Consider the following 20,594-nt stretch of genomic DNA (forward strand, 5'->3'; position numbering starts at 1 on the left):
GTCATTAAAACTTGTTTTTCAACCACTCCACAAATTTCTAGAGTTTTGGCATGTTGGTTAGGACATCTACTTTGTGCATGACACAAGTCATTTTTCCAACAATTGTTTACAGACAGATTATTTCACTATAATTCACTGTATCACAATTTCAGTGGGTCAGACATTGACATACACTAAATTGACTGTTCCTTTAAACAGCTTGGAAAATTCCAGAAAATGGTGTCATGGCTTTAGAAGCTTCTGATAGGCTAATTGACATCATTTGAGTCAATTGGAGGTGTACCTGTAGGTGTATTTCAAGGACTACCTTCAAACTCAGTGCCTATTTGCTTGACATCACGGGAAAATCAAAAGAAATTAGCCAAGACCTCAGAAAAAAATTGTAGACCTCGACAAGTCTGGTTCATCCTTGGGAGCAATTTCCAAACGCCTGAAGGTACCACGTTCATCTGTACAAACAATAGTACCCAAGTATAAACACCATGGGACCAAGCAGCCGTCAAACCGCTCAGGAAGGAGACCCGTTCTGTCTCCTAGAGATGATCGTACTTTGGTGCGAAAAGTGCAAATCAATCCCAGAAACACAGCAAAGGACCATGTGAAGATGCTGGATTAAACAGGTACAAAAGTATCTATATCCACAGTAAAACGAGTCCTATATCGACATAACCTGAAAGGCCGCTCAGCAACGAAGAAGCCACTGCTCCAAAACCGCTATAAAAAAGTCAGACTACGGTTTGCAACTGCACATGGGGACAACGATCGTACTTTTTGGAGAAATGTCCTCTGGTCTGATGAAACAAAAATAGAACTGTTTGGTAATAATGACCATTGTTATGTTTGGAGGGAAAAGGGGGAGGCTTGCAAGCCGAAGAATACCATCCCAACCGTGAGGCACATTTGTGGGGGTGCTTTGCTGCAGGAGGGACTGGTGCACTTCACAAAATAGATGGCGTTATGGAAAAAAAAATGATGTGGATATTGAAGCAACATCTCAAGACATCAGTCAGGAAGTTAAAGCTTGGTCGCAAATGGGTCTTCCAAATGGACAATGACCCCAAGCATACTTCCAAAGTTGTGGCAATATGGCTTAAGGACAACAAAGTCAAGGTATTGGAGTGGCCATCACAAAGCCCTGACCTCAATCCTATAGAAAATGTGTGGGCAGAACTGAAAAGGCGTGTGTGAGCAAGGAGGCCTACAAACCTGACTCAGTTACACCAGCTCTGTCAGGAGGATTGGGCCAAAATTCACCCAACTTATTGTGGGAAGCTTGTGGATGGCTACCCAAAAGGTTTGACCCAAGTTAAACAATTTAAAGGCAATGCTACCAAATACTAATTGAGCGTATGTAATCTTCTGACCCACTGTGAATGTGATGAAAGAAAAAAAATTAAATAAATCTTTCTCTCTACTGTTAATCTGACATTTCACATTCTTAAATTAAAGTGTTGATCCTAACTGACCTAAAACAGGGAATTTTTACGAGGATTAAATGTCAGGAATTGTGAAAAACTGAGTTAAAATGTATTTGGCTAAGGTGTATGTAAACTTCCGACTTCAACTCTAGCTACACACACGTCAGGGTACACAACATCCTTCCTTTTTGTAGTCACGGGCCTAGGAGTGCCAAGACTAGCGTGTTGGACATGCTCACCTCATCAGCTCTGAAATGTGACAGACAAGTCCATTTTAATTCGCGTCAGATGTTTTGTGTTCAAGTTGATTTACTGTAAAGCACGCTGCTTGAGCAGAATCATAAATCTCACTCAGAATGCATACAGCCAACACGTACACACGTATCTGATCTACTGACAGGCGCTTTCCTGTCAATGCAACTCAACGTGCACTTTTCCTACTGAGGCGCAGAGGAAGAAAATTGCACATGCAGTGATTTTCTACTCAACTGCTCCACGTTCTCGCTCCCTCCTTTCTCTCTCTCTCTCTCTCTCTCTCTCTCTCTCTCTCTCTCTCCCCCCCCTCTCTGTTCATATCTGACAGACTGCTGTCTCATGGGGAGAGTTGATTGTCCGTGCAATGGGCCATCACACAGCCATTGGGTAGAGGGAGGGGAGTGGGAGGGGGAGCTGGTGGAGATGACAGAATCACAGCGACAAGTTAGCGCCAATCATTCTGTCTGTGTGTGCATGCTGGAATGACTGCTTGTTTGACAGAGCATTGGAGCAGAGTACATGTAGCCCATAGAGTTAGCTAGAGACTAGCTGATAGACAGAATGAGTACTAATGTTGTAGGGGCACTAATGTAGTTGTTGGAAATACAGTAAAAACCTCATTGTACTAAGTTGCTTGTGATTAGAGAATAACTTGGGTCCCAATTCAATCAATTGCAGATTGAGAGTCCCCCCTCCTAAGGGTTTAAATTTTTTAATAGAAATTGGGATTGTTGTGTTTGTTGTGTTGCTATTGAAATGTGCCCCCAAAAAATTAAGTTGTCTATTTTTAACTGCCTGTCTCTCTCTGACCATTGGTTCTTTCTCTCATGTCTCCACAGAAAACACCCCAAAGACCTCAGCCAGCTGCAGCCCGGCCCCGGAGTCCCCCCTCAGCTCAGCCGAGGAGTCCGTGAAGAGCCTTGGGGAGCAGGGGGGAGGAGGAGGATCATCCCAGGTCCCCCCCAGGGAGCCCAGCGAGCCCTCTGAGTCCCAGCCCGGCACGCCACTGCCCGTCCCCGGCCACTCAGGTCTCAGCATCCAGGAGATGGTGGCCATGTCCCCAGAGCTGGACACCTATGTCATCACCAAGAAGGTCAAGGAGGTGCTGACCGACAACAACCTCGGTGAGTTGGAGTGGCGTTATCATCCCACTCTGGTCTTGTCTTTCAACAGTCACTTCTTCAAGTCTTCTTTTCCAATTGATCAGCACAACAAAGCATTCAGTCCCCCCCCCCTTCTCCCCCGAGTTGCGCAACTCGCCTTATTCACCTCGTCTGCTACTAATGTGTCTAGCACCCACCTGGGTGATGCCACGGCAGCCATTTTGTGCCAGAGCATTCACCAGTGACCACACATGAGCTATCGCAGTGGAGAGGTGAGGAGCGATTGTTACATTGTGCCAATGCTACTGTGTACTCCTCACCAAGAAGCACAAACTCCTAACAAACGCTTCTCCCCTCCCACTGATAATAATTAGTTTAGATTAGAGTTGCAACACATTAAACTAATAAGGTTGTGCTGGTTTCGGTGCATGTGTCATCATTGTATGCAGTATCTCCACTCCAGAACGGGGAAATGCTCTTTACCCCACCAGCGTCATACTGGGCTGCCAAGGCAGACAGGATTAAACCAGTTGCCATGTTCCTCAAGCTGGCCAGCTAGCTCGTTAATCGTTCCCTCAGCTAAAATGAACCAGCCCAACTATCAACTCACACAGCAAAGGAAGAGAGAGCACAGTTTCCACACTATCCTGGTTGTGCTTCAAGACTAAGTGTTTCCTGGCTAGCCTCTGAGCCAGTTGGATAACGTGGGTCACTTATCTGTTGAACATTGAGTTACAGTATGGTCGATACTATCAGATGATACTAGCCAGATTAATATTGGGACAAAGCCTGGTTGTCATAGGGCTGCGCTCCACCTCGTTCCCAGACCTCTCAATTAGCCCCACAGAGAAGAGCTCCCTCCATCTGTTCCCTAGACCGAGCCACAGCTCACCTCCTCCTCCTCTCCCCTGTCAGGGCAGTGAGGCGGCCAGGGCCAGTGATGGATGGTGTCATTTAGCTGCTCCCTTCAGCCAAACTCCCATGTCTGTCAACTACTGTAGCACTGCACCCTCTTGGTTGGGTTGATGTAAAATGCCATTTTTTCACTTCCTCACCTGAATATTTAAAGGTAATACAAATAGTAATGTGTATAGCCTAGTCACTCTTCTACCTTATATAGTTCACTCCTTGATATCGGTAATGCAATCAACATTGAAGGTATCCATTTTGGTGTGGCACTCTGTTGGGTGATTTAGGAGCATGATTTCTTGGCTTTGTAATTCACATGTTTTGAGATTCACACCGACACATGATGCACACAGCCAAATCAGATTTTTTTTTAAAGACTCGAAGTGGTGCGGGCAAATGTGGCCAATCATTGTGATTTTTGTTTCGCACACGTTTTAGGAAATATGGGCACAAAGGATGCCTCAATGAACATGTTTGCGCCTGCTGCTTGTACCCAAATCTAATCTTTTTTTAGTGGCACATTATATTAGCTGGTGGTCAATAATGTATTTTCTTAGGTCCTTTGATTTATGGCGTTGGAATTGTGTGATTTGATTTAGACCGTAATGGTTCATTAAGAATAGATGAACAAGTTCACCCTTGTACTTGACTTTACTTTCATACACAAGCTGAGCTCCACAGGGCTGCTGTGTGCATCACTGCATCCAATCGCAATAAGAACAGGGCTTGAGGTGTGTGTGTGTGTGTGTGTGTGTGTGTGTGTGTGTGTGTGTACTATAAGAGAGAGTGTGTGTTCGGTGCAAAACAAAGCCCTGTCGGAGTCAGTGAGAGAAGGAAATTGTGAAGCAGCCCTTCCATCTCCGTGCAACACGCACACGCACACACCCCAAGAGATTCTCTCAGCGGGACTGGCGTCACCTGTTCTGTCTCCCAGTCTTATGCTGTCTACTCATCCACTTCTCTTCCCTTTAGAGGAGCTGCTCCCCAAATCCCAGCGCCTTTCAGTAGCGCTTCACATCTCTGCCTCTCTCTCTCACCGCCACGCTGCCTGCCTGCGTTTGTTCAGCTGCCCCAACGCTCAGCTCCCCAGCATGAAACACTGTGAGAAGCACAGTGAAGAGCAACACCACCCTCCCTCCTCGCTGCCAAAGGCATGTTTGAGGGGTCCCCTGGGACATAGTGTGGGGAAATGTAGCTCCGCAGCGCTCTGTGTGAGAGCTCGCCAGCTTTGAAGCCTTTCAAGAACCTGAGGTTCTGCTGTGGTGAATGTTTATGCTGCGAACCGAGAGAGAGGCCTCGGTTGTTGTTTTTTATTTATTTATGTGAATCCAGACCTTTTTTTTAATGCCTTTAAAACAACTCAGGCACTCAAACGCAAGTCAAAGACTATTTAAACTGTCTCTTCTCTGATTGAAGTCAGCCACAGTTGCAGCAGACTAAACGCTGCCAACTTCTGATGGCAAGTTTTCAATGCCGCCCTGCCCTGTACCTTGGAAACTTAAAGGACATGTAATGTTGATGCGTGTTCGTGCGTGGAATTCAAGTTTATTCCAATAGCAAGCTAAATGAAAAAAAGGTGAGTTGAATGTTGACAATAGCTTTCCAGATAACATTTTTGTAATGTTACCTGTAATGTTACCCATATTGTTACCCTAATATTTGAGTGTCCAGTTTTATGTTAGTTAAGAGAGCATTCTAGCTATGTTAGCAAAAGCCTTACGATGACCTTTTTTAACGTGTTTTGGTGTTGTGTTGTCACACAACACATAAAGCTCTTTAGTGGGCAAAAACAAATTCTGATTGGGTGGGCCTGGCTCCCCGGTGGGTGGGTCTGTGCCCTCCAAGACCCACCCATGGCTTCACCCTTGCCCAGTCATGTGAAATCCATAGATAAGGGCCTAATGAATTTATTTAAATTGACTACGTTCATATTTTTGTTCAGTATGGAACGTGGTTGCAATGTTCTCAGAATACAATATGACATTAAAATATATTGCAAAGAATGTGAGAGTAGGGTGACTCCCCTAGTCGGTATCGAACCCCTAACCACTGTGCCAACAAAGGATGGGCCAGTATATTTAGGCTCTGTCCTGAAGTAACCCCTAACAACGTGATAGGCGTAAGCAATAGGATAAATGCTTTTTTTAAATAAATAATTTATTGATCATAGTGATTCTGGAGAGTAATTAAAACAGGTTAATATACCCCACCAACCTTTAAAAAACTATACAGAAAGCCCTTCAGTTGTTGAAATGGGCTAAATCAATGATGAGACGAGTTAGATGAATTTATACATGATACGGACATGGTGGCATAGCAGGAAGATCAGAGTACCGTGAACCTAGAGGTTGTGAGTTCAAATCCCTGGTGAGGACATGTTGAATAATAATTACTGTAATCATGTATGTCACATATGGAAGTTGAAAACACTATGTTAAAAGAACGGTGTGTGTGAGTATCCCTAACATTGCCAACAGACAAAGAGCTGTGAATGGATCACTGGTTCTCAGGGCCTTGATTGGCTCTGCAAAGGTAACAAGACGTGATGTGTAATAAATGTTTCTTTGGACACATAAATGAACATTTTGTGTTTGGTGGGATGTTAGTGGAATATTCTCCTAACCCTCAAAACACATGGGCTTCCCAAGTGGCGCAGCGGTCTAAGGCACTGCATCGCAGGGCTTGAGGTGTCACGACAGACCCGGTTTCAATCCCAGCCTGTGTCACAGCCGACACAGCATCCAGCTGGGCTGTCCCTGTCCCAACGCACTCTCGCGACCTCTTGTGGCGAGGCAGGTCAAATGCCTGCAGGCTGACCTCGGTCGCCAGTTGAACAGTGTTTCCTCCGACACATTGGTGCAGCTGGCTTCTGGGTTAAACTCGCAGTGCGGCTTGGCAGGGTCTTGTTTTGCAGGGCGCATGGCTCTCGACCTTCACCTCTCAAGTTGCAGCGATGGGACAAGACTGTAACTTCCATTTGGATATCAAAAAGGTGTAAAAGTACCCAAAAAATCAATAAAATGAAAAACAACTGGACACATGAATGCTTGTTGTTAACTGGGTCATGCCCTAATTATCATCCTTTTTATAAATGATTATTCTTACAAATATTGCTCTATCCATACTTCAGGCGATGTGGTCTCCTGATTCTGGTTGTCTTCTAGTGACGGTCCTCTCTGTCCTTCTCTGAGTTGTGAATCTAACCCCCTCCTCTCTTTTTTTCTTTCTGATACCCCTCCCCCCAGGTCAGCGTCTGTTTGGGGAAACCATCCTGGGTCTGACTCAGGGCTCGGTGTCTGACCTGCTGGCGAGGCCCAAGCCCTGGCACAAGCTCAGCCTGAAGGGACGCGAGCCCTTCGTCCGCATGCAGCTCTGGCTCCAGGACCCACGCAACGTGGAGAAACTCATGGACATGAAACGCATGGAGAAGAAAGGTCATCCTTTTTTCCTTTCCATCCCTCTTTCCTCCATCTCTCTGTTTCTTTTGAACCTCCCTCCCTACCTCAACTCTGTAACCGAGCCCCTTATCCTTTTACACATCTGAATCTAAAATGGTTCAAGCCAAGGGAAAGTATGGCATTTTTCCCCACCTGGCACTCAGAATTTGTGCCACCTTGCCCTGAGATGGGATTTAGAGTTCGGCGTGAGTCTGTCCTTCATGTCCTATGTCTTTGCTTTCAAGACAGAGACAAGGATAGAGAGAACACTGATGTAGCTACGAGCTAGCTACCTCCATAGGCCATGTTTTTACCCACCAACATCTGTCCCTGTACCCCTCCCTGGGAGTGTACCATCCCTCAAGGCCGCCAGGCAACCGTCCTCAACACTCTGTGGGGCTTGAAGTAGAGAGAATAAAGTAAAACAAGATGGCAAGAGAGAACGAGATGGAGTGAGAGGACGAGCTAGCGAACAAGGAGGGACGGAGAGGAAGAAGAGCATGGGGGGTGGGGGGGGGGCATTTCTGATTGCTCTTTTTCCTCCTCTAATAGCCCAGATGTGTCCCCGGGCTGCCGAGTCAAACAGCACATGCCCAGTGCTCCTGGTTAAAAAGAAAAGGGGGTGGAGACGTGTGTGTGTGTCGGAGGGGTGGGGGATATGTGTTTCTCAACGCTGTCGAGATCAATCTGGGCACGAGACGTCAACGCTCTCATCAGACATGACGGGCCCCAGTCTCTCCGGGGCCTGCTTATTCAAAGTCCAATGCACTCATCAGAGCACCCTTTTCTCTCCTTCCCACTCTCCACTCCTCCTCCCCCTCCCTTTCTCCATAAGCAAAGTGAACATTCTTGGAGTGATTAGGCCATTAACACTTCTCCCGGGGTAAAAGTGGCATATATTGGTCCTCCGTTGGGGCTGGGGCTGACGCTAGGCTGGTTATGAGTCAAAGCCCAGTCTGGCGAAGTGTGTTCGGGTAGCGTCACCGTAGCGAAGCACGGAGGATAACTGCAGGGAGACTCCTCATTAGCCTGCTAACACTACGGCCTGGATGTTCTTTTCCCTGCCTCAACCCCCGACCAGGCGACAGGGACTTCTGCTCATAACACAGCTATGGCTACGGGGTTTTGCACTCTGTATGCATGATGATAATGATGTGTGTTTTATATAGTGCTTTTTGTTAGGTCTAAAAGCACTTAAAAGTGTATGGTCAAATGATAGAGCGGCTGATATGGATGGTTATTAAGGCGTAATGGAAGCTCTGTTTCCCCTTAACAGATTATCTTGGAAAGCTTAACACTAACCCAGTCCTCTCCTCACTATAACCAATTTGGAGGTAAAAAAAAACAACAACAAAAAACAGGCTGACCTATCAGCACTAAAGTAAACTCGTCATACATCTCAAGCTAAAGGGTAACAGGTTAGCCAATAGCCATTAACCATTAGCATGTTGAAGCTAGCATTAAATGTACAGTCATGGAGCCTTTTGTTTAGATTATTAAGTGTTGCTGCTATATATATGAAGACGTATCATAAATAATGTTTATGTTTTGGTCCGTAATGTGACTTATCTGTTACTTCCATGTCACACATGCCATGTGAACATGTTTAAACGTATCAAGCAGGTCTCAAGAGGAGTCGAACAGTCAATTTCCTCTTTCAATTGTTCTTTCTGATGAGGAATCTGTCTCCTGAGCATGTGCATGGTACTACTGCCCCCTGGTGGCAATGTTTATCTTTGATTTAGTGACTGTATTAGAGTATTTAGCTACACCTGTGAACCCTATAAAAGATCACATCCACATTTGTTGAATGCTGTAGTATTTCAGTTGCTGTCGACAGATATCATGTTGTCATGTTGCTTGTGTGAATTTAAAGCGGAATTCAAAGCCCTGTCAGGCAAGTCTACATGGAGTTTACATGGCATCCTCGTGCTATAATTAACCCTTCCATCTCTCTCTGTAGAGGGCTCGTATATTTTCAACCCTTTGCCCTCCCATCTCTCCCCCCCAGCGTACATGAAGCGGCGCCACAGCTCTGTGAGCGAGAGCCAGACTGCGGACAGTGGTGGCCTGTCAGGGGGAGACTTCAGCCAGGGGGGCAGCCCCCAGCACGGCCTCGGCCACCACCTGCACCAGCAGCAGCCTCCCCAGCAGCACCTGAAGAAGGCCCGTGTGGTGCTGGCCCCCGAGGAGAAGGAGGCCCTGAAGAGGGCCTACCAGCAGAAGCCCTACCCCTCGCCCAAGACCATTGAGGAGCTGGCCTCACAGCTCAATCTCAAAACCAGCACCGTCATCAACTGGTTCCACAACTATAGGTGGGTGGAGAGAAACAGGGGGAGAAGGCTGGGAATGGATGCAGATCTGGATCTAAATAGTTTTTCATTTATTCCAAATACTTGCGTTTTTCTGTGTTGATGTGAGAGACTCCCAGCTATGTGTCTGTGTCTGACTGAGGGATGTTGGGGTTCCTCTGCTCTCTTTCTCTCTGGCCTCCAGGTCTCGTATCCGACGGGAGCTTTTCATCGAGGAGATCCAGCGAGGTGAGGGCGGCTCCCCGTCCACCAGGGCAGGCAAGGCCAGTGAGGGCGACAGCTGTGACGGTACCGAGTCAGATGGCACAGTGGAGGGCACACGCCCCGGCCACGAGCACCACCCGGCCTCAGAAGGCGAGGGGGGGTCCGACCACAGAGACGACGGCACCACGTCAGCCACTGGCAGCAACGCTGCAGGTACCAGCGGCCACCACAAGGGCGGCGCCCTGGACAGCCTGTTCAGCTTCCCCGAGAGCACCCATGTTTCCTCTGCGTCTGTTGCCACCACCACTGCTGCCCGCAACCCCCGCGACAGCAGCCTGCGCAAGAAGAAAGCCGCCAACCTCAATAATATCATCCACCGCCTGGAGAAGGCTGCCGGTAAAGACGAGCCCCACGAGTGGGAGTTCTGATATGGTACCCCTGCTGCTGGAGAGTGAGAGTTACTATTTTTCTAGTGCCCTGACTGCACAGTTCCAAGGCCAAGACTGGAGCAGTGCTGCCAGAGAGGAACTGGCATCTTTTACGACTTTTCATATCAAAGAGGGTTCATAGATTTTTTTCAAGAAGCGAAACAACAGCAACAACCTGGCTTTGTTTGGAGATAAAGCACTTAACACCCCTGCTGGCCACAGGGCCCCAACACCACCGGCCAAAAGGTGCGGAGGAGACGAAAGACTTGCGCTACTCACAAAGGAGCGTCACTCCACAGGAGGAAACTGTCACGAGAAGCAATTATGTGTTTTATTTGTGTGCGCGTGCGTGTGTGTGTGTGTGTATGTGTGCGTGTGTGTGTGTGTGTGCGTGCGCGCGTGTGTGTTTCCCTTTGAGAGATTTATTCGCCACCTCAAAGTTTTTCTAACCTTGTTCGCTCAGTGAGTTTTCACATCTAGTAGACTAACTGTTACAACGTTTTCCCTTTTTCTGTTTTCTAAGAGGTTCTTTCTCCTCATAACTCCATTGCAGTTCTTTGGCTTTCTGATCGTCAAACAAAAAAAAGAGAATGAAAAGCCAAGCATTTAGAAAATTAGTCTGCAGGAGAGGAGAACCCTTTCCCAAGCAATGTTCCTTTCTGTGCCCCAAAAGCTGCCATGTAATGGCACTGGAACTCTTAATATGCTATCCACTCTATTGAGAAAATAATTAACATTTTTATAAAATTATTTTTCTCCTCTGAGAAAGAAAAAAAACTTTATAGCAATTTGGTTGCCACTAAGAGATTGCACAGTCGGTCGACTTTAAACAATGCTATTTTAGATTCCTAAATATTTGGGAAGGGTAAAATCTGAAGTGAAATACTCATTATCAGTTGAAAGGAACTTTGAGAAAAAAAAAGTATCACTTTAATTCACAGTTTTTCAACGTACAACATAAAATGCAACGGTCATGTCAGGAAAAAGGAAAAATCTGAAAAACATCTTGTGGTAGCTTACTTTGTGTTCTTTCTCGTGGGTGATCTAGAAGCTCTTTTGATAAGTAGTGTACATTTCTTTCATAGCTTTAACTGACTTCCGGGGGACGCCATTTTGGTGGCACCGGGAGCATTTGTTTAATACACTCCATTTTAGGCCAAAATCAGGTTTGAGAAAAAAAGAAAATAAACAAAAAAGTTGTATACAAGTTCATGGAGAAAAAAAACTATTTCAGTCTAGATATTTAAAAAAAAAAAAAAGAAGAAGAAAAAAAAAGTTGCAAACTTGCTTTTTAACCTATTTTAACCACAAAAACCACACTATTAAGACCTCAGAACCAGGGTGTACAGTAGAGCCGACGGCCGCTGCACTTCACAGCCTGGCCCTCGGCTGGGGAGGCTTGCGTTTCATTGGGTGAAAAAGCCAGGAGATGCACAGCTCACTTTACTGTATATTCCAAGCATCTGGCTCTTTTGCTCTCAACTCTTTACCTACGGCTGTGTGTATATTTGTACATTGTAAAAATACAGAAAAGAAAGACAAGAAACCCCAGCTGTTGCGTGTCGGTCCTCACATGCGGTGCAGTACGAGTCTGAGGAAGAGATGGACTCTCCTCTGCTTGTGTGTTCCCATACAGAGCTACAAGACTGACCTGGTCATGGTCAACCAGTCACATGTCCCTCCTTTAAAACCCTTTGACATATATTTTCCACAGGCTGCCATGTTGTGTTGCGCAGAGGTCAAATGTACAAAACAGTGCCAAGGATTAGTAGAGATATTTCAAGGTAAATTTTTACTAATTGAATAACCAACACCAAAAGTTATATCCAAAGTAGTGTCGATGTGACAAAGCCCCATCCAATTTGGTTGTCTCTTTCAAAGTCAAGCTGATTCTCCCACCAATCTTGATGCGCTTACTCCTTATATTATGACCAGTTTTATGATCAATTCATGACTGTTACGTAGCATCTCCATTCTCCACTGGTCACAACAAGTCCTCTTACTTTCAGCTGTAACTCTTGGCCTGCCCCATGTGAATATATCTCAGAGGTTAAGATCACTTGACACGGGTCAATGGAAGAAAACAAAGACATTAGTTTTATACTTAACCCTCAACCCACCCTCCCTTCCCAAGATATGGTAGAACATTAGGACCCCCCCCCCCCCCGCACACATCGCAACCGCTTCCCTTTTCCCCCTTTCCTCCTCCTATGCCACAAGCTCACAGTGCCTGCCCGCCCACTGCCTCTCCCTGTGTGTTTGAGTGTGTGAGAGCACACGCGTACGTGTACACAAGTAGGCGTGTGTGATTTTTGTATCCGCGTACCGTAAGAAGGGGGTGTGAGGGTGTGAGCGAGGACTAGCTTCCCTGCTCTGCCATACACACCCTTGAGTGTGTGTGTGTGTCTGTGTGTTTTATAAGTCTGTGTGGCTTTGATTTGTATATACCTGCACACACGTAGAGTGCACAACTGCCACCCTTTGTTTCTTCTAAGCTGTTTTCTAAATGATACGGCTTATGGCATAGCAGACTCACAAATACAGTAGGTCCCCTTTGTTGCCATATTAAAGACGAGCAGTAGATCACTTCAACAAAGTTTTTTTGTTTCATGTTTTTGTTATGCTTATTTATAGGTGCTGTATTTTACATTTTAATGTCTTATTTGATTTATGTTCATTATTGTTGTTATTATTGTATGGAAGGGACTATAAGGGGTCATATAATATTTTTTTGACTGATAGACTGCCGGCAGTATTGGGTTATACGAGATTTAGTTGTCATACATGTATATTTAGTGATCTTTGAAGACGTTTTGACAGTGTCATTTATGTTGTTTGAGCTGAAATGGGAGAGCAACCCGACAACGTGGTCTATAGCATTATGGTGCCGTTCACCGTTCATGATTCGATGCGTCTGTGCATTTTCTATTTTCCTCTTTCATTTCAACAAGCATGATTGAAATCAGGTTGACTTATATTCTCTTTTGTACATTTTCCGTGTATTACTGAACCCAGCACAGGGCCGAAGTTGTGGTGGGGCTCAAGAACCAGTAGCATCTGAAGGTCTGGAACTGCTGTACTTTGGCATCACCTCTGAATCTGACACTTATCTTTGGAGATTTCCCAGCTTTGTTTGAGATGAATAAAGTGAGGTAGATTTGATCTAAAATAAGCAGTGATCACATCACTATATATGTGCTTAGGTCCAGCAAGAGTGTGACTTTGGCGTTTCCTGTTTATTGGACTATAAACTGGGATGCACTGGCTACATTTTGTGACGCTCTTTGTACTATGTACACCTACTATTTAGAAGATTAATATTTCCTCAATTATTATTTGCTAAATATAGGTTTAGTTCCTTCAGACAAAAAAACAAACAGATCAAATGACATTTTTATACTAACAATAACACAAACAGCTGTGTAAAGCACAAGCACTACTGACCAAAAACCTCTTTAAAAAGGGGGGGGAAGGCAACTTTACCTTAAAAGATTTAATTGCATGCTCATGAATATTTTCTATGCCGTTCTGACTTTGCAATAAGTTTCGTCTTTAAAGAGAGATTATTGGATACTTTTTTAAATTGTGAGCATTTGGAACAGAATTGGGTCCTGAATGGCTCCTGCTCTGCTGCCCCTCCTACAGCGAAGCTGGTGGTGATTGGATCACCTCTGGAGGGGAGTGATGTTAGCACACTGTTCAAAAGCCCTGTGTCCTGCATGGTTCCAAACCACGCTCTCTTCAAGTCACACACTGCCAGTCTGGCTAAGCCACAGCAGTCCCCATCAGCTGGTTACACTTTTCTACTGAATTTCATTGGAGAAAAAAAGAGGTGATCGATTGAACACAATCAAAAAAATCAAGGAGTGTTGATCTTTTGATAAAAGCACAAGTACATCGACAAGTTTAAGCAAAACATAATGGTATTTATATATAATGGCTTTTGACGCGTAAAGCTTAAATTGATCATACCCAAAAACGTTACCTTTCAAAAAAGGTATTGATATTTTAGCACTATTGAAGAGACATCTTAGCACTTAACCGTCTGCACGCCTTTTTGCCTTAAAGTCATCCAGACCAAAGGGTTGATATTCTTTTCAGGATTGCTCATAAACGAATGCAGTAAACTGGCTCTTGGACTGAAGTCTTGCTCCCATCCCATCGTCGTTCTCATGAGACTTTTCATCACTGGTCTCCAAGTCTTGTGCAGGCACCACATGGAAACAAGCAATCATTTTGATTGGTCTCCCACATGCTGCGTCTTCAACGCAGCTGTTGACGTCTGTAGCAAAGTTGTTTTGTCTGGAAATACTTCACTGCTGTTGAACAAAAGAGGGCCAGTTCTGTGACTGTCTACAGTCTCGGGCTCCTCCAGAGGTGATGCCAAGGCAGACTCTTGTAGGCCACAGATTTAGTAAGAGGTCCACAATCAAAAGCCCCCCACGCAGATAGTGGGTATGGCCCTCATTAAGAACGTTGCAGGCTTGAGTGCCTGGTAGAGGCACTAATGAAATGGAGTTGATCAGAGGGATTTCACTTTGATACTATTACTAACATGTCAAGTTGTGCTGTCATGATGTCAACTGTTCCCAGCTATTGCCCGGTTAGGACAGGCGACATACTTGACAGGCAGTGCTTTTTGATTGGGAATTGAATTTGTGTGGATTTGTTTTCCTTTATCTGTTTCTCATGTGACGCTAATTGAAGATTTGAACAGGAGTTCTCTCACTTTTCTCCCCAAATCATGTTCTGCTGTCAGTCATTTTGGAAACATTGCATGTATACTGAACAAAAATATAAACGCAACATACAACAATTTCAAAGATTATACTGAGGTACAGTTCATATAAGGAAATCAGTCAATTTAAGTAAATACATTTGTTCCTAATCTATAGATTTCATGACTGGGCATGGGTGCAGCCATGGGTGGGCCTTGGGGGGCATAGGCCCACCCACTGGGGAGCCAGGCCCAGCCAATCAGAATGAGTTTTTCCCCACAAAAGGGCTTTATTACAGACCAAACTTGTTCTCAACACCCCCACCTCCCCCTCGGGCGATCCTGCAGGTGAAGAAGACGAATGTGGAGTTAGTTGGCTGGCGTGGTTAGACGTGGTCTGCTGTTGTGAGGCCATTTGGACGCACTGCCAAATTCTCTAAAACAACATTGGAGGCAGCTTATGGTAGACAAATTAACATTCTCTTGCAACAGCACTGGTGGACATACCTGCAGTCAGCATGCCAATTGCACGCACCCTCAAAACTTTGAGACATCTGTGGCATTGTGTTGTGTGACAACAACTGCACATTTTAAAGTGGCCTTTTATTGTCCCCAGCACAAGGTGCACCTGTGTAATGATCATGCTGTTTAATCGGCTTCTTGATAGGCCACACCTGTCAGGTGGATGGATTATCTTTGGAAATGAGAAATGCTCACTAACAGGGCTGTAAACAAATTTGTGTACAACATTTGAGAGAAATAAGCTTTTTGTGCGAATGGAATATTTCTGGGAATTTTTTTATTTCAGCTCATGGGACCAACATATTACATGTTGTGTTTATATTTTTGTTCAGTGTAGTTTGGCCTTTTGGCCCAGAGTGAAATGTTTTTGATCAACCATCATGAACTTTAATTGGATTTTATTATTCATAGGTCAATGTGTTTTGGATTATTATTTTATCGTGATCATTAAAGGGGGGTTGTGCACTCTGAGCTAATGGAAGTCATTCTGGTTGTAGTAGAAGCAAAAGTGCTTGAATGACTTTTTACCTTATCCTAGTTTTCAAACCGTCTGAACGTCATTGGTTGTTGTTGATGTATACCACGCCTCTTTTCCCTGTAGGTTTGGTTCACATATATGACATTGCTTTGTCAGACTCCAGTATTCAAGGACACAATGCTCCAAGAGGCCACAGTCATGGAAATAATGCCGATTACAAAGGCACAGAACATAGACACGGACTGATGTAACACACCAATACATGAGCAATACAACTTCTGAAAGAGGACCAAATCAGGCTTGACTACCTGTCTGTGAGTTATTGTCTATCACATGTCCATGTAAAGATCATATAGAACAGGCCACTCTTATCAGTCACAAGTTAATAGTCTTTATGTTGTAGGGAGTCCCAAGAGCTAGAGGTCGATCCTCTTTTCTCTGCTCCTGTTCATGTGTATATTTCTGCTATTGACATGGAAAGGTTTTCTTTAAGTGTTCGTCAGTTTTGTAGACACAGAGTTGTCTGTAGCTTTCTGAATGAACGGGTAAGATTCTGAGTATCATGAAGAATTAGGGGATGGGATTTCAGTGGAACCCTTGAGGAAGCACCCAAAGCTACACTGGTTTATACAGTACAGAGGGCATTTTGCTACACTGGTTCATACAGTACAGAGGGCATTTTGCTACACTGGTTCATACAGTACAGAGGGCATTTTGCATGTGTTTGTGCAGTTTTTTGTGCTACAATTCCCTTCTGTGTTTTCATGTTATTTTTCTGTTGCTAAGAAAAACACAGTTCGCTCCATTCGAGTCCAATGTCCAGTTAAACAGTGTATAATTTGTTGCAGAATCTATACGATTCTTTTTGGACGAATTTCAGGAATTTGCCCTTTGCAAATATTTTTCTATAGAACTAAAGCAGATTGCTATCAATATTATATACACTGTCATATAAAATTGTACAGATGAAATATATCCTTATAGCAAGTTGTTAAGCATTACTATGGGTTTGTTTTTTGTTATTACTGTCAACGTATTGGTAGTTCTCTCTGTAAGGTTTGTGTCCATTAGGTTTTTAACTTTTTCTTTTTATATTAGGACTACGAAAACCTCACACTTCTGTAAGATCGACTACAAGGATTGTTGCAGAAGTTTTAGCATTAGCCAGCGTTGGTCTCATGGTGTTTGTGTATCATTAATTCACATTTCTAATATGACCCTTAAATCATTTCATAACCTTGCGGTATTTGTGAGACAAACTTTAACCTAGTACACATTAAGACCAATGCCTTGATTCTCATAGAAGCATATACAGAATCATATAATGTCATTGTACATCACCACCCCCAATCTATACTTACTTTTATTTATACTATATACACTCCTTTTGCCTTATTGGATCTCCTTATTCAATGTCAAGAGCCACTGGTCGTGACAAAAGATTTTTGACAATGTTTGCCAAAAGTTTGATGAAAATCTGGATTTTTTTGCTTTTCCTTCCCATTTTGATTGAAGATTTGATTTGAACATGAATACGCTTCATTCTCTATCTCGTATATCGTTTTGTTTGTGTTTAGTCTCAGAAGTCAGCCAGGGACAGTAGGCTTATTGTGATTGTGAGGAGTCAGAAGTGGCATGTTAATAGAGTTTGGATGCCAGTGACGTTGGAAATGGAGACTATAATAATGGTCAACAACAACAGCATTAATCATGTCATATTCAATTTGGATTATGTACGTAAGGTTCATAATACTCTATGCATTACAGGTCAACCAATGTCCATTGAATCTATCACTCAGTGGTAGTTGACATATAGGTCAACAATGAATAACTAAATATATGATACATTTTTACATTGACTGTTGGTTGTGTTCCATGGCTATAACCATTCTCGACCAACTCCAAACGGACAACTAATTTGGCTCCCTATAGTTGACTACGAATATTGTGTTTTTTGAAAGCTGCGTAATTAGCGCTTTAGTGAAGGAGTCATGATAGAACTACATCACCCACAGTCCTTTGCTGCTACCTTGCTGTCTCGTCAAATGTGTTATGATGGCATTGTCTAAGACCTATATAAGATGGGTGTCCATGGAGTCCCCTCTCTCAGTTCTGTCTCCATACTCACATTTACATGTTCCCAAAGCCTCAACTGACTGTATGAATTTAGAACCAGACACATTGTTTCTAAACTGCTGAAGTCATCAAGTTTGTCTTGGTTTCTCAACTCCAATTCACCTTTGTTTAGCCATGTGCTGTATCCAAGTCTAAGATAATTGATTTTAAATGTTGTCGTATAATCTGATTCTCATTGACTAATTTCGTTCAGAACAAAGCTAGCCATACTCGCCAATGGTTTTGGCTCCTCGCCTTTACTATTAATTACCCTACCAGGTTTATAAGCAACCTTTATTTTCAGCTGATGAGTTTGAAACTGGGACTATACTTTTACCAAGCATTTGAGAAGCCTGAGAGTGTGCCCACTCTCTCCTTCAAAGTGCCAGAGGTCTCCAACTTTCTTGTGTTTGGTCAGGCTGCCATCTCACTATCAGTTTATCTACTGTAATGTCAAGTTGCTGACTTTCAGTACATTGTATATAATATCTGAATATACATAGGTCATGTGGTTGGTCAAATGTCATTCAATAGCAGAACTTGAGAATGCCTGTTAAAATATACCAGTGTTTCCCAACTCCAGTGATCCAGTACCTCCAACAGTACACATCTTTGTCGTAGTCCTGGACAAGCACACCTGATTCAACTTGTCAACTAATCATCAAGCCCTCAATGACTTTAATCTATAACAAAAATGTGTGCTGTTAGGTGTAATTGAGGAGTTGGGAAACACTGCTATAGACACTAGATTTTTGGAAATAATTGAGACGAACAGGTTTTTTTTATTTGTTTGCTTTTCCTTAAATGGGTGGAAGAAGATCCAGATGTTATACCGTATCTGTTATACCGTATCTGTTATACCGTATTGTCCACTGCTGGAGAGACCTTTAAGTCCCTTGAATAATACGTTTATTTCAGAGCTCTTGTTTTGGCAAAATAAATGCCAGTATGATGGAGACCTTAGACCTTGTACAGATATGGCTTCCATAGACATTTGATTTGTGCAATTTCATTTATTTTGAAGGTTATGTGATTAGTTTTTTTAAACCAAACTTCACATTGAAGCTACCCTATGTTGCAAAATACTTTTTAAAAATCCCTTCAACCAAAAAAAGTGTCTTTCTCATCGAAGAGTTGGCACTTCCAACTGAAGAGTTACAGCGCAATTCACTTTTTCTCCAACACTTCACTTTTGAATTCTAGCTTGACATAGGGTAAAATGACGCCCAGTGGGGGTTTAGGCATTCATATGACGTTGCGTGTGTATATGTGTGTGGCGCATTGAGCGGCTCTTATGCAGTTAAGGGCTGCAGTTTCCTTCTCTTTTAGTTTGTGTCCTCTCTTTTTACTGACTGCTTTTGAAGTGAGGAAACCTCCCTCCATCTCAGCTGGTCTAATTGTCTCTCTCAAAGCTCAGGTGGAAACTACTTTTAGCAGAGTCCTTGTCACTATCACTGGCCACAACAGTGCTCTTCCTCCCCCTCTTCAGTCCAGAGAGAGGTTTAGCTAGTTGCTGTCCGCTGATATATTTTTCTATGGCGTGATTCTAGGCCTCATGATCATTGGCAATGAGAGGGTGACTCTTCCTTCACAGAAAAACATGTATCTCTTCCAGTTTCAGTTGTTCTCTCGTTTGTTGTTTTCATCTGGTTCCTTTTTATTTGGTCATTTACGTCATGTAGTCTGTTCTCAGCACTGTAAGACAGTCCCTATAGAATATGGAGAGGCAATATCACTGTATGAAACTCACAATGTATTATTGTTGTTATTATTATTGTTATTATTATTCACTAGCACCCTAGGTGTGATAATTGAAGTAAATATCTTTTATACAAACACAAAGTTGGTGTGGTGTCTTTTTTTGCTATAATATTACTCTTTGTTGTTCGGTCTGTTCCATGTTATTAACAAGTGTAAACCGTTTTACACACAGTGCATTCGGAAAGTATTCAGACCCCTTGACTTTTTCCACTATTTGTTATTCTAAAATTGATTAAATAAATAAAAAATTCATCAATCTACACAAAATATCCCACAATGAAAGTGAAAACAGGTGTTTAGAAATTTTTACACATGTTTTTTAATTTTTTATTATTACCTTATTTACATAAGTATTCAGACCCTTTGCTATGAGAATCGAAATTGAGCTCAGGTGCATCCTGTTTCCGTTCATCATCCTTGATGAATGGAACTGGCCCAACGCTCGAACCACTAGGCTACCTGCCGCTCTATTTAAAGGCAAAAAGGCAATATTTGAACAAAGTATGATCCTTTATTAATAATCTACTGGAGAACCATTTTGGGTTGAAGTATAATTTATGTATGAGTGAAGCTTTTAGTGAGAGGTTTAATGATTTATTATTTAATAATTTAGCCTCTAAACTCATATTCATTATAAATAGGCATCTTTAATTTTGTCTGGCTTTGCATTCCAATATTTTTTTGCTCATATGATTTTAAAAAACTAGTCATCTGGAGTAGGCAGTGCCATTAGTAAGTAAACTATTATTGGCGTTAATAAAATTCCATAAATAGACAAGTATTTACCTCTCCGTGGTTGCAGAATCTATTTTTGCAAACCTTCTATTGAAGTTGGTTGCGGTAAGTTAATTTATGTTTTGAGATATGAATACCAAGTATGTCTACTTCACAATCTGTCTATTTAATTGGTAAACCAGGGGCGCAACTTTCACTGT

The 20,594-nt window shown here is 43.2% G+C and overlaps 1 protein-coding gene across 5 annotated transcripts in view; it reads left to right on the forward strand.

Annotated features, from left to right (window-relative positions):
- LOC135548655 (homeobox protein cut-like 1) overlaps window positions 1-19,740 on the forward strand; it is a 250,386-nt gene extending 230,646 nt beyond the window's left edge. For all 5 annotated transcript variants that reach the window (XM_064978472.1, XM_064978476.1, XM_064978475.1 and 2 more), the window contains 4 exons: window positions 2,513-2,797; window positions 6,931-7,119; window positions 9,134-9,437; window positions 9,619-19,740. In XM_064978472.1, coding sequence (XP_064834544.1) covers window positions 2,513-2,797; window positions 6,931-7,119; window positions 9,134-9,437; window positions 9,619-10,066 — 1,226 coding nt within the window. In that variant the 3' untranslated portion in view covers window positions 10,067-19,740. The remainder of the gene's footprint in view (window positions 1-2,512; window positions 2,798-6,930; window positions 7,120-9,133; window positions 9,438-9,618) is intronic.
- The last annotated feature ends 854 nt before the right edge of the window (window positions 19,741-20,594 follow it).

The sequence above is a fragment of the Oncorhynchus masou genome, chromosome 11 (genome assembly GCF_036934945.1).
Source record: "Oncorhynchus masou masou isolate Uvic2021 chromosome 11, UVic_Omas_1.1, whole genome shotgun sequence".
NCBI lineage: Eukaryota > Metazoa > Chordata > Actinopteri > Salmoniformes > Salmonidae > Oncorhynchus > Oncorhynchus masou.